The sequence below is a fragment of the Psittacula echo genome, assembly GCF_963264785.1.
Source record: "Psittacula echo genome assembly, chromosome: 5".
NCBI classification, from domain to species: domain Eukaryota; kingdom Metazoa; phylum Chordata; class Aves; order Psittaciformes; family Psittacidae; genus Psittacula; species Psittacula echo.
Window position 1 is genome coordinate 1,567,741 of NC_137739.1, and position 13,752 is coordinate 1,581,492.

General features: G+C 52.4%; 1 protein-coding gene across 1 annotated transcript in view; it reads left to right on the forward strand.

Moving 5' to 3' along the window:
• Positions 1 to 10,060, forward strand: part of HS3ST6 (heparan sulfate-glucosamine 3-sulfotransferase 6) — a gene marked incomplete at both ends in the record, with an annotated part of 31,660 nt that extends 21,600 nt beyond the window's left edge. Inside the window, one exon of the mRNA XM_080618828.1 lies at positions 9,442 to 10,060. Within this exon, the coding sequence (XP_080474954.1) occupies positions 9,442 to 10,060 (619 nt within the window). The remainder of the gene's footprint in view (positions 1 to 9,441) is intronic.
• Between the last annotated feature and the right edge of the window lie 3,692 nt (positions 10,061 to 13,752).

Genomic DNA, 13,752 nt, shown 5'->3' on the forward strand with positions numbered 1-13,752 from the left:
GGGTGAGGTGGAGTGGGGAGCCTTGGGGAGGAGGTGGTCAGAAGGATGGTTGTTGCATCCTTCATGCCATGTGAGGGCAGTGCCATGGGCAAACCAGCCCTGATGCTCTTGTGCTCCATCATTTGTCCTTAGGAGCTGCTTTGAACCAGGCTGGTTTTCCTTTTGCCCAGTTGAGCATCAGGAAGGGGAGGAATTCCCGTTTCTGCTGGCCACGTAACTTTAAACCCCCCAGAAATTAGAGTCTGTGGGCTTTTTATGTGCTTCCCATGCTCTCCTCCGCCTAGGTGGGAAACCAGGAATGCTCAGCCCATTGCTGCAAGCGGATAATTTAGTGAAACCCAATATGTGTAATTTCTATTTGTGATTGAAAACAAAGACCTTGGACAGACTTCTGGTGATCCCAGGGATTGGTTTTCCTTTACTTTTTGAACCAGCAATAGCTTTTGCTTCTGTACAGCCTGCAGTGTGCTGCTCCATAAGGAATAGCCATTGGGAGCATATAAGTATGTGCTATGTATGTAATTGCGCTACGCTCACCCAGAGCACCCCAATAACCTTGGGGTTATCCCAGACCAAACCAGATGCAGAGTCCACAGCTTGAAGAGCAATTTGTCCTTATTTATAGGAGCATCCCATGGATCCCGGTTACCAGAGGTATGAAAATTGTGACTGGTGCCCATCCTCTGGCTGCAGAAGAGCATAATTTGTGTTTCCCCGTGCTCAGACAGAGTCAGGTCATAAACCACAAGATGCATGGGGAGGAGAGAGCGCATTTAAAGGGCTGATCCCGTTGAAAGGTGTAATAATCTCCTGGATTACTTGCCGGGGAAGCTGCGGGAAGATTTACTGCCTTGGAAAGGGATTATCAGCAGCCGCTGCTGCCAGCACATTTCTTCCTTTTCTTCTCCAAGAGGAAGGAAGCTTTTCATTGCTTCCCTGCTGCTGGCGCCCGCCAGCCATGCTCCCCCCGCAGCCCAACCACCGCGTCAGTTCTCATAGCTTAGAAGGGAACTAAAAGGAAGGCACGCAATGCCAGGTTTATCCTTATCTCCGCTCTCAGGTGCGAGAGGGAAATTCAAGCCTGTGTTGGAATTAGGCTGGTGTGGGCTTACACGAGACCAGCGCCTTCCCTGCTCGGAGCCTCAGGGTGCTGAGCTGGTGGAGGGGGTCTGGTCTGGTTCCAAAGAGGAGGAATTGATCCAGGGCTCCAGAAGCATCTCACCAAGCCGCAGCTGCAGGAGCAGCCTTTGCATGGATGGCACCAGGGCTGGATTTGGTGTGAGCCAAGCAGAGACCCTGACCCCGAGCATCCCTTTGGGACCAAACCCCAATGTCTGCATCCCCATCCCAGCAGAGCCAAACTGGTCCCTGGCAGAGAATGGATCCAAAGCTGGAGCCCAGGGCCACTCATGCACTGAGTTTGTGAGTCCTCTTCAGTGCTTCAACCCTATGCATGAGGGATGGGATGGGATGTGCAGGGGGGCTGGTTGTGTTTGATTCATCCCCCTGGCAGGGAGGTGGTGGGCCGGGGCAGCAAAGCCCTTTAATTGTGTGCAATGAAGGCTGACAGTGGCGAGGCGCAGCCTTTGAGAGGGGAACTGAACCTTTAATTCCTGAATAAATCATCTCCAGTCTGTTGCTCCTTCATCTGCAAGCTGTTTGAGTGCGGGTCCGTATTCACTGCTGGGAAGGGTCATTTGGAGATCAGAGCCCTCGGCTGACCTGGGTCACAGGCAAGACACCTGCCACAGGCTGTCCCCATGCCCCCGGGAATGCCGGGACTCTGGAATCAAAGGGACGCAAGGGATTGAGCTGGTAGAAAAGGGTTTCTAATTGCTGCAGGGCAGACATGCTTCATTCCAGAGGGATGGAGAGGGCTGAGCCCTGCCCTTGCCTTCCATCAGCCCTGGTCCAGCATCCCAGCAAGGCTGGGTTTCGGGGATTCACATCACTGTTCTGTTCCTTGCTTGATTCCATTGGTGAGCAGGAGTCCCAGGGTGGCTGTGGCTTTGTGCCTTGGTTCCAAGAGCACAGGGAGACCCGAGTGGTGCTGGTGCATCATAGAATCAGAATGATTTGTGTTGAAGGGACCTTAAAGCTCATCCAGTTCCAACCCCTGCCACGGGCAGGGGCACCTTCCACTGGAGCAGCTTGCTCCAAGCCCCTGTGTCCAACCTGGCCTTGAACACTGCCAGGGATGGGGCAGCCACAGCTTCTCTGGGCACCCTGTGCCAGCGCCTCAGCACCCTCACAGGGAAGAGCTTCTGCCTAAGAGCTCATCTCAGTCTCCCCTCTGGCAGGTTAAAGCCATTCCCCTTGGCCTGTCCCTACAGGCCCTTGTCCCAAGCCCCTCTCCAGGTTTCCTGCAGCCCCTTTAGGCACTGGGGCTGCTCTCAGGTCTCCCCTTCAGGAGCCTTCTCTTCTCCAGGCTGACCCAGCCCAGCTCTCTCAGCCTGGCTCCAGAGCAGAGCTGCTCTGTGGCTTCCTCCGTACCCACTCCCAACAGCTCCATGAAGAGTGTGCAGGGACCATCTCTGAACCCCATGGATGCTCTCAGAGGCCAAACACCCCCTTCCTCCAGCGCTGTCCCTCCCGAGCAGGGAAGGAGCGGCTCCCTTATTAACTCTGATTTCTGCTCCTCATAATCATATGCTGTTCTTGCATTCACCGGGAGCCCTTTGGCCTTAATGACCCCACTGGAATAACCATGCAAAGAGAAAAACCTTCGGGGCCTTGAGCTGCCCATAATTGCAACCCCAGCCATAAACATGAGTACGATCGTGATGCAAATGACAGGCAGTGGAGGGGAGCGGGTCGGGGTCGGAGCAGGAGCAGGAAAGGGTGCAATGCCCTGTGCTTTTGGGGGGGACCGGCTTTTTCTCACCTTCCTGCTGGGGCTGGGCACTTGGAGTGCGCAGGGGCTGGGTGGCTTTATAGAAGGATAAAGCAGCCAGTTCTTATCAGGGCTAAAAACTGGGTATTGGGTGGCTTGTGAAAGAGCCACTCCATTAGAAATGCTAATGCTGGCTCCAGCTTCTCCCCTTTCCCTGCTCCACATCAACCAGATCTTTATGTTAAGTTAAACACAAAGCTCTTCTGCTCCTGGCCCTTCCTGAACCCCCCCAATAGACCCTTCTGCTTTGCTGCCTGTGTCTTTAGCAGGACAAACCAGCTGATGAAGGGTCTGAGGTGCTGGGACCCCATAGGGAACAGCCGTGTCCAGTGGTACCACACAACCCATCACATCTTCCTTCTCCTCTGAGCCTCTTTTGCCACCTGAATCCCAGCCCAGGGACCTCATTCCCTGTGGTCTGGCAATGGGAGAGCTCTGGGTGCCTTGTGTTGGCTGGAGACCTTCCAGCCACGGCCTTAGCCAGGGGCTGCTTGGGGTCAGAAGGAGATTCTCGGGGATGCACAGGGATGCTCCAGCTGAGAATAGGGCTCTGCAGGACCTGGCAAACCACTGAGATGTTGCATGTACAAACCCTAATGAGGAGCAAAGGGCAGGGGGGTGCAAAGCAGCATTAATAAATGATCTTCCTTGTTGTTAATTGACACGTCTCAGAGCCAGCCCATGGTGGAGCAGAGGCTTGGCTCCCCTTCCAGGCGCATCACAGGCTGCTCCTGCTAGCATTACCATATTCAGGTTTCCCTGCTTAAAGCCAATTAGCTCCTGGCCAGGCCTGATTGGGAAGCCCTGGCCTCATTTGCACGGGTTTGAATAGTGAAAGAAGAAAAACTAATGGAGACAGGTCTGGGATGAAGCCGGGGGCTCTGCCTGGACCTGCTGCAGGAAAGGAGACAGGGAATAGCACAGTAATTAGGGATAAAAAGCAACACAGCCTAATTTGCTCCTGGGCGGCTTGATGGTGAGTTCAGCTTTCCATGCCTTGCACTGTGGTTCAACAGATGCCCTGGTGCTTCCTTTGGGAAGAGAAGGTGATGGAGGGGACTGGGGTGGGGGGTAAACCAGGCTGCCCACACATCTCCCACCCTGCTTTGGGGTCCAACATCCCTTTGGCAGAGCAGTGAGCAGGGACCCAAGGCTGGATGTGTCCCTTTGGACATCCTTATCCCCCTCGTTGCTTTCTCACCCCTTGCTTCCCAGCAAAGGTGCTGCTATTTTCCCTGCCTGGAAGGAAAAGGCCGGTATCTAAAAGCCTACACAACTGGTTCCAGTTTAACAACTTCATAGCTGCCCTGCAGCCACAAAGGCAGCCTTGTCCCGCTGGGTGAGATAAGCCTGTTGGGGCGATTCATATGCAGATCCGGGTGGTACCGGGTGTCTGCTGGGAGAGGATAAATCTGTCCCAAGCCTTGTCCCTCCCTCCTGGTTCCAAACTGTTTTACATTTACACAAAAAGGGTCCTGTCCCGCATTGAGCCCCGTCCCGGGCAGCCTCTCACCCTGCTTTGAGAGAGTAGGTGCCTTGGAACCTTGTGCTGATGGGTGTCCCCTGCCCAGACAAGGCTGGGCTGGGCAAGCAGAGCTAAGCTGGGGCTGCCCTTGGCTGGTTTTGTCCCCTCATCACCCATCTCATTGCCTTGAAAGAGTCTCTTTGGTCCTGCAGAGAGCTCTCAACCATATCCCCTGCAGCAGAACCCCCCTGGCCTCTCGCTGGCTTTTGTTGGGGCTGGTTTTGTCAGTGCTTGGGGTGTTATAATAATGGAGAAGCTTTTCCCCCTCTTTTCTATTCCACTTTTAGTGATGCCATAGAACCTGCAAGCCCTGATCTGGATGGCATCCATCACCCTGTGGTTAACTGCGGCTTTGGGGTCTCTCTTCATACTCCCAATGATGCTGGTGTGTTTGGGGGATGAATCATGGGTTATCCCACATGCTAATGCAGGTGGGTGCTAACACAGGGATGCGGTTGGACTGGAGACTTGTCCTCTGATGGGCACATCCATTACTGCATGCTCTCAGCTTGATGTTGGGAGTTCTCCTTCATCTGCAATAAAATCATCCCAGAGTCAAGGAATCCTGAACCAATTGGCCCTGGAAAGTTTTGTCATCCCAGTTTTTGGAAGTTTGCTTTGAGGATTGATTATTCCATGCAGCTCTCTGCATTCTCATCAGGGCTGTAAGATAGTGCACCTTGCTACCTCTGCAGAGGAGGTAATTCATCTAAATGAGGGCCCCTGGGAGCACAGCAAATCTGCAGTTTCCCACTGATTATAACAGAGGGAATGTCCTGGAGAAGTCCAGAATCCCTTGGATTGCATCTGGGTTGGAAGCAATGAGGGGATGCTATAGACTTGCTGGCTCAGCCCCCAGTGCATGCTCACAGCAGCCAGCGCAGAGTAGGAGGTGACCACAGCCTGGAGGATGGGAGGAGGATGAGGAGGGCTCACCCTGAAAGGAAAACTTGGTCAAAGGATGGGTAGAAGTCGACATTTTCCATTCCTCTCTGTGATTTTGCTGTTTTCTTTCATATTTTGGATATCTCTGTAGGAAACCCCACCTCTGATGCCTCTCAAATAGTGGTTTTACTACTTATGAAAATTGAAATGGATCAGCTTAATAGGAAGGTAAAAGAGTTTTATCCTTCCTCTGGGGCACATGGAGCATACATTGAAGTACGCTTCCCCTCCAAGGTTTCTGAGGTGCCTCCCCACTGCAGTGTCACGTACCTGCAGGTGATGCTCAGCATCCCCAGTGCGTTCTCTTAAGAATTAACTGTAAATTTAATTACAGTTTCCAGTGCTAAAGTGGGGCCTGCAGCAGCCTGGCCAGTTTAAGGCAGATCTGGAGGGAGACAGGGGTCATCAATAATTAACTGGGGTCATTTAGGGGGAAGTATTAAGGAGTTAATGAAAATGTGAACTGCTGCAATTATCTTGCAAGTGGCTGGGAGTGATTGAGCTGCTGGGGAAGAGGAGGTGTTGCACAGTAACTGCTGGGAGGCTGCTGTTGTGATGCGGTACTGGGGTGATGCTGGGATCCAGCTCCTCTGGTTGGTGGCGGTGGAGTTATCCAAGAGTTTAAACCAGAACCTATCTGAGGGTCTGTGTAAGCACTGGTTTGCAGAGCTCTGATGGACCAACCTTGGGGTCCATGGGACATCACTGCCCTATTGCTGTCTGTGGTTGGGGACATGAGGCTGTGTTAGTGGAAAGGAAGGTCTCTGCACCCCATCACAGCTCACACACACAGGAACTGCCTACTGCAGCTCCAGCACAGTTGGGAATTCCTGCCCCACCATGGGCTTTTATTAAAGGTTCTATTTTAATGACATTTTAATTAAGCCAAGGATGCTGTGGTTTGCTTTAATTACAGTAGGTGCAGTTGGTGTGTGCTGAGAAGCCCTTGGTCAGCAGGATGAGGGCAGGGAAGATGCTGGTACTGATGGCTGCAGCGTTACCTGTGATGAAGAGGAGCTGGGGGCCCCTCCACCCCACAGACCCTCTAGTGATGGTCCCAGCACCATGGGGCTCACCCTGGCCCTTGTCCCCCTGCAATAAGGAACAAGCAGGGTGAAATGGGTTTTATTGACCCTTTTAGTGAGGCATCTGGCTCCCATCGCTCTGGTTTATGTCCTTGGGAACACCGTGATGGCAACGGCAGCAAACCCAAACCATCGCCTTGTACAAAAGCTGGGCACAGCTCTGCATTCCTGAGCTCGGGTACAACCAGTGCTGGGCTGTGGAGCACAGCTTGAGGAAAAGCAGTTTCATGTGGACTCTCTGGGATCCCAAATCACGTCATCCCAAGGGTTTGCTAATAAACGTTTTATTGCAAGGAGATGCTGGCTGTGCAGAAATCCCAGTGTCACAGAATCATCGAGTCACAGAATGGAAAAGGTTGGAAAAGGTTGGAAAGGACCAGGGAAGCGCTGCAGAAGTTCCTCAACAAACCATCCAGAGAAGCTGCATGGAGCAGCCTGGCAACCCCTGTGCCAGGTTTCTTGGTGTATTTAGTGTTAAACACACTGTGCTGGCATGGAAGCCCAAGCAGCAGGTTGGAGGGGTGCTAGGAGCTGTGTTCAGAGATGTCCTGTTGGGTTTGCTTTGCTTCTGGCAGGGGATGGGGCTGTAAGAGCCTGATCCTGGTTTGAGAAGGTGCTTCCCAGTGGGAATCGTAGAATCAGGGAGGGGTTTGAGTTGAATGGACCTTAAAGCTCATCCAGTTCCAGCCCCTGCCACAGGCAGGGACCCCTTCCGCTAGAGCAGGTTGCTCCAAGCTCCTGTGTCCAACCTGGCCTTGAACACTTCCAATGCCCACAGTCAGCCCCTCTGTGAGCACAGTTATGTGGGGCAGTGAGGAAAGGTGCTGGAAAGGATGGGAAAACACCTATTGCTGCCCCGGGATGAACATACCCTGCAGGGCATCTCACCTGCCTGGGCATCACAAGGATCAGAAGTGGCTCTGAAAATAGTGACACTGCCTAAGAACATAGAAGGAAAAAAGGGGGGGGGGGGGAAGCCACAAGTGGCTTTTGCCACTTGTCTGGGGGAGGGAGCTGTGCGGGGCCAAGCAAATGCTTTTAATAAAGTGTTCTTTCCTGCGTCCAGGGGAAAAATCCCAGAAACCTCAAGCCTTTTCCCATTACACGAGGAACAGATGCGGCTGGGCAGAGCCTTGGCTTCCCCACAGCTCAGCCCCGGCTCCTGCGTTGCCAGTCCCCTCCTGCTGTGGGATGGAGCATGGGATGGGGACCACTGAAAACCCCTGTGCTGCTTCCCTGCTGTGGGACCCAGGTGGGAAGGTCCATCCTCATCCTCATCCTCCTGCTCTGCCACCATTCCCTAAGCAGGGTTTGGAGCTCTCCCTGCTCTTTGTGGGTCAGGTTGGCCTTGAATAAGCATCATTAAGCCCCTGCCTGGGTGAAGGAGAGGGATGCATGGGTCAGGGGGATGCTCCTCTCCTTTCTTGTAAGCCCTAAGGGGCACAGGCTGGAGCAGCACCAGTGGACACCTTGTGTTTTAAAACCAGAACTCTTCCAAGTTCAGGCAAACTGGAAAATCCTTGTAGGAAACAGTGTCCAGTCCCAGCTCTCTCCTTTTGGTTAAGAGAAACATCTCAGTTAGGCTTGATTTTTATTGGCTTAATTTTAACACAGAATCCCAGACTGGTTTGGGTTGAAGGGACCTTAAAGCTCATCCAGCTCCAACCCCTGCCACGGGCAGGGACACCTTCCACTAGAGCAGGGTGCTCCAAGCCTCTGTGTCCAACCTGGCCTTGTCACAGTTAATATCCTTGGTGCTCATCCTATGATCCATTTGGGTATAGAGCCACTTGGGTTGGATCCCTATGTGTTTGCTGCCCCATACAAGTGATCTTGGGCCAGGATAGTGGGTGTTTGCTGGCTGGATGAATGCAGGCATTTAGACAGCAGCTCCTTCACAAGCCATGTCATCACTTGGTGCCTCAGTTTCCCGTTGTAAACCAGCCCTTACCTGCTGGGTTAAGTGCTCTGCCATCTGCTGACTAAAGCCCTAGCTAGGAGCAAAAACCATGCTTATTCTTTCTATGTGTTATGTGTATTTGAGCAACCTGCTCTAGTGGAAGATGCCCCTGCCCATGGCAGGGATCCCTCTGAGAGTGATTTGGGGAATGGGGACGGTGGCTTGTGTCAGCACTGAGGAAATGAAGCTGTTCCAATCCCACAGGAACCCCATGAAGGTCTCTGGGGCAGGTGCCTGTGCTGGTGACAGCAGGGACCTGTTCTGCAGCCCCTGGCTCTCCTCAGGGCTGGGTAATTTCTCCGGCAATTAACGCCTCATTAAAGTGCTGGAGGGAACAGTCAGGGCAGTGAGCTCTACCCAGCACAATGCTGGGTCCTGAGAGGGTTTTCTGCCTCTTTGTAAAGAAGGAAACAGTCTTTTTCTGGCCTTAACTGCTTGCTGGCTGGAGGCAAAGGACGTGGGAGCCTTGGTGGGCATCACCATCCCCACCTCTCACTTCGGCTTAGCCTGAGGATGCACACCCCATAATGAGATCTTCCTCTTTGCAACCCGATGTGATGAGCTGGCACATCTGGGACATGATGGAATGGGGTGAAACCAGCCCCATCCCAAAATGTGTGTGTAACTCACGGGGTGAGGAGGAAGGAGCAGGAGGGATTTCCAGGGTTGGGAAGGAGATTGATGGGGACTGACTGCCTGCAAATGCCCTCTGGATGGTGCTGCTGAAGGGGCAGGGACAGGGAGTCCCTTGCTGGGGACAGACCCTGGTGGAGAGGCTGAGACAAGGTGAGCAGAAAGGAGAGACCCAGGTATGGGGGCTCCTCAAAGGCTTTTGAAGATGAGGAGGTGACTGGTGAGATGTAACAAGGCAGTGCTGCTGACTGGCAGGAGGGGAAGGAGAGAGGTGGTTGTGATTGGAGACCCTTGGTTATTCCTAGCTGTGTTTTGGGGCTTGCTCCTGTGTGTTCCCATCACAGCATCACATCAGAGCATCTGTGCCTTGAGCCCTGACCAGGTCCCTTTCTCTCCCCAGGAGCCTGATGCCGCGCACACTGGAGGGGCAGATCACCATGGAGAAGACCCCCAGCTACTTCGTCACCAAGGAGGCTCCTCGGCGCATCTACAACATGTCCCGGGACACGAAGCTGATCGTGGTGGTGCGGAACCCGGTCACCCGCGCCATCTCAGACTACACACAGACACTCTCCAAAAACCCCACCATCCCCAGCTTCCAGGCCCTGGCCTTCAAAAACATCAGCACGGGACTGATCGACACCAGCTGGAGCGCGGTGAGGATCGGGATCTACGCCAAGCACCTGGATAACTGGCTCCAGTACTTCCCCCTCTCCAAGTTCCTCTTTGTCAGTGGGGAGAGGCTTGTCAGTGACCCGGCTGGGGAGATGGGCCGTGTCCAGGACTTCCTGGGTCTCAAGAGGGTGGTGACAGACAAACACTTCTATTTTAATGAGACCAAGGGCTTTCCTTGCCTGAAGAAGCCCGAGGGCAGCAGCAAGCCCCGCTGCCTGGGGAAATCCAAGGGGCGCCCGCATCCTAAAATCGACGTGCAGGTGGTCCAGCGCCTGCGGGAGTTTTACAGACCCTTCAACATGAAGTTTTATCAGATGACAGGGCAGGACTTTGGCTGGGACTGAGCCATCCATAGGGCAGGCTGTTGCTGTGGGACCTGGTCTGCATAGCAATGTGCAGAGCCAGGACCGCAGTCCAGGGATGCTCGTGGCTCTTGTGGTCCAGGGATGCTCGTGGCTCTTGTGGTCCAGGGGTGCTTGTGGCTGCCGCGGTCCAGGGATGCCCATGGCTACCCCACCAGCAACCTCCTACCCTTCGTTCTAATTTATATTGGACCTTTTCTGGTGAGAAATGGACCCTTCTGGAGTAGAGAGAAATATTTAAAGAATAAAACCACAGATGCCCCCTCTCCCCTCCCCAACCAGATTAAATATTCTTCCATATAAACCGTGCTCATCTCTATTAACTGTGACCATTCTGGCTGGTGAGTGGCAGCTCATGAGTGTGTGGATGGGGGTATGTGTGTGCATGGGGAATGACACCTCTGCATCCACAATAGAAGCTTTGGGAAGCAGTTGGGCTCTGGGGCGTGTGGGGCAGTGGGTGAGGCTGGCCAAGGGGCAGACCCCATGTGTGGGGTATGTTTTGCAGACAGAAAACAGTCTGCAGGAGTTTCCTTAGTTAAGAAAAGCAATTAGAGGCAGTAGCTTTGAATAAATGCCAGGTCTGGGTTTAAGAAGAGACCTAGCATAGAGAGAGGGGGTTGTATATCACATACCTTCTTATGTTCCTGGAGTAACCCAGATGATAAAGCAGGGCATTTCTAACCCTGAGGATGAAATTTCCTGCTTCCCTCTAATTCACCCAATCAAAGCAGGCCAAACCCCAGTCTCTGACCTTTCAGTTCAATAATCACAATAGATTTTGAAACCTGCAGCCATAGAAGAGCCAACATGGGAGGCTGCAGAAATTAGTTTAATCTGAATTAACTACTTTTCCCCTAATTAAAGATGGGGAAAACATTTAATTAACTCTAATATCTTATTAGTGACTTGTATTTGTCTCTTTAATGAGCTAACTCCATGTTTTCAAGGGCCCTCAGGCTCTGTATTGTTTGTAAATACACTTTGGCTGTGGCTTCTTCTATCGTGCAGCATCCCAAAGCAGATATCCCAAAGCTGGCCATCCAACCAAGCCTGTCCTGCCAGGTGTGCTACCACCTCCCCTCCTTGCTGTTGCTGCAATGGGTGATGGAGATGGTGGGTACCACTTCTCCCAGGATGCACAACAGGCACCAGCCCCTTTCCTCCCAGCTCCAGGGTGGTTTTACACCAGCACAATGTGCTTTATCCCACACAGCTTTCCCTGCTCCCATGTCCTTCCTTTGTGCCTCTTGGAGGTGACACGTTTTCTGTATTGATGCTCCAGGCTATAGCTGAGTTTGAACACATTTGCTCTATTCATCCCCTGGGACAAGTGACGTGCAGGGATGGGCTTAACATGATGTTGGAGTTTAATGCAAACAAGTTGCCTGTTTCAGAGCATCATGCTGTCAGTCCATGCATGTGTGAGGGGCACAGGGATAGACACAGATGCCACCACTGTCGTGCCAGCGCCTGGGGTCTTTATGGCCAGTATTAAGAAACTCGGATATTATAAAGGAATAATAAGAAGGGATGAAATCAGGGCTGTTTCTGCTGGTTAAGACCCCAGAGCCCTCTGAGCGATGCAGGGTGGGCTCAGCACCCCCTGCCCATTGCAGGGTCCCCCTGGGACTGTGAGTGCCCAGGCCACAGACCTGCTGGGGGCTGGATGTGGAGCGGCAGGAGCCCGTTGTCCCCAGCACTGGCAGCTCCGCATGATGGACTGCGCTCCGCTTGTTTAGGTTTTGTTTCCAGCCACGACATTCGACCAAATTATTCCCCACCAAGGGCTTTAAAGTTTCCCAAGTGCCTGTGAAAGCCTGGAAGCGCTGATAGTGATCCTATTTCTCAGCTGAGTGACTGCATTCAGCCCCAGCCATATTGATATGCAAAACGTTAAGGGTCCCGGCTCTAAAGATGGTTTCTGTCTGCCCTGTGAAAGGGACCCATACTTTTTTAAAGCCCGGGCCTTTCTAAAGCTGAACAATACCATATAGACTATGCCTTTTAAAGCATCTGAAGCGACCCAAAATGTATTGAAAGCTTGCTTTGCAGACTCATTAAGACTACTCAATAGGTTCTGGCAAATACGGTGCCGGGGCTGACCGCACGTATTAAGACTTTTGAAGTGTTACACAAACCCCCTGCTTAAACTAATTGCTGCCCCACAGCTCTTGAGGTCAAGTATTTGTATTCATTGCCTCCGAGAGGAGCCACTTATGGGTCTGTCCAGGTGAAGTCTGCACTTCATTAGATCAAGACAATAAAAGCAGCTTGGGGTAGGAAGGAGGAAGATGAAATCTCCAGGCTCTTCCTCTGAGATCAAGCACAGGGCTATGTCCTTATGTCCACCATGGCAGAGTTTTGGGTTGTTTCTGGTGCTTTCAAGAGGACTGATGTTCTTCCAAGCAAAGGAAGGGTGGGCATTGCTGGAGCAGTGGTGGGTTGAAGCTCCATCAAGATGCTTCGTTCCCCAAGGTCAGGTAGGTTCCCTTCCGCAGCCCAACTGGGATCCCATGACATGCTAGTGCATCATCCGTTTCTCATGTCTATGCGGAGCTGAAGCCACTGTTGCCATCACTGCCTCACCCACTTAAGAAACCCCCTAGATGTAGGAAAAATCAGCAATTGATGTACTGAAGGTGTCAGTGGAGGCACCACATGGCCCTTGTGTCATCTCACCGCGAGCTCAGGACTACTAAGGAAAAGAAACTCTGCCTCTTTATTGTAGGTCCTTTGATGGAGCATATTTGGGACCCCTTTCCCTGATAACAGGCAGTGGGCTCATAGGGAAACCTAAGCTGAACCCCCCTTTGCAGTGGCTTTTGTGTTCATCAGTGTCAGCCCACAGACCCCAGCTTTGGTGCTGCTGCTGCTGGGTGCAGGCAGGATTTGGGGGTCTCACCCCAGTACATGGGAGGTGTTATAGGGACAGGAATTGTTCTGAAGCACTCCCAGAGGCTCAGGGACAGGCATCACCCTGTGTCTTTTTGCACAAGGAAATAAAGTTCTACAAAGATGATGCTGAGATGTCTTCTGTGTGTCTGCGAGTGCTGGGGAGGGGACATGGACCCATATGGATGCTTTTAGGACTTTCTTATTGTATCTACCTCAGATTGCTAAGAATCCCAACCCTGGAAGGTGACATTTACCCCCAGGCTGCTGGGAATGTGCTTAAAACTCAGGTGAGCACCCAATCCACTGGTGCTTCCCTGGGGAAGTGTTCCTAAAGGAGCTCCCAAGAGTTTGGGCACTGGTGTGCCCACATCTGCTTGCCCAGAGGACAATGGCAAGATGCCTTTGGGGCACCAGGATATGTGAGGGAAGTGCCTGAGAAGAGGATGATGAAGACCCAGCGCTGCTGCCAAGTGTGAAATGAAGTTTTCATCCCCCTCTCAGTTAACCAAAGTTTCCATTTCTAACCCTATTCTTGTTGTGAGAATCCAGCTATCCAAAACCTTGTGGTTCCTGTGCCCTGGGCCTCCGTTTCCATAAGCCAGGAAGAGCAGGGTTGCAAGAGCTTTCCAAAGCTTTTATTTACTCCTTTTTCTTTTATACCAAATTTAGGACAGAAGGGAAAGAACAAACATAGGAGAGGAGAAGAAAACGTCCAAAAGGAAGACATTAGACCTCCCCTGCCTCTGTTTAGGTCTGCAGGAGAGCAGCAGGGCTGA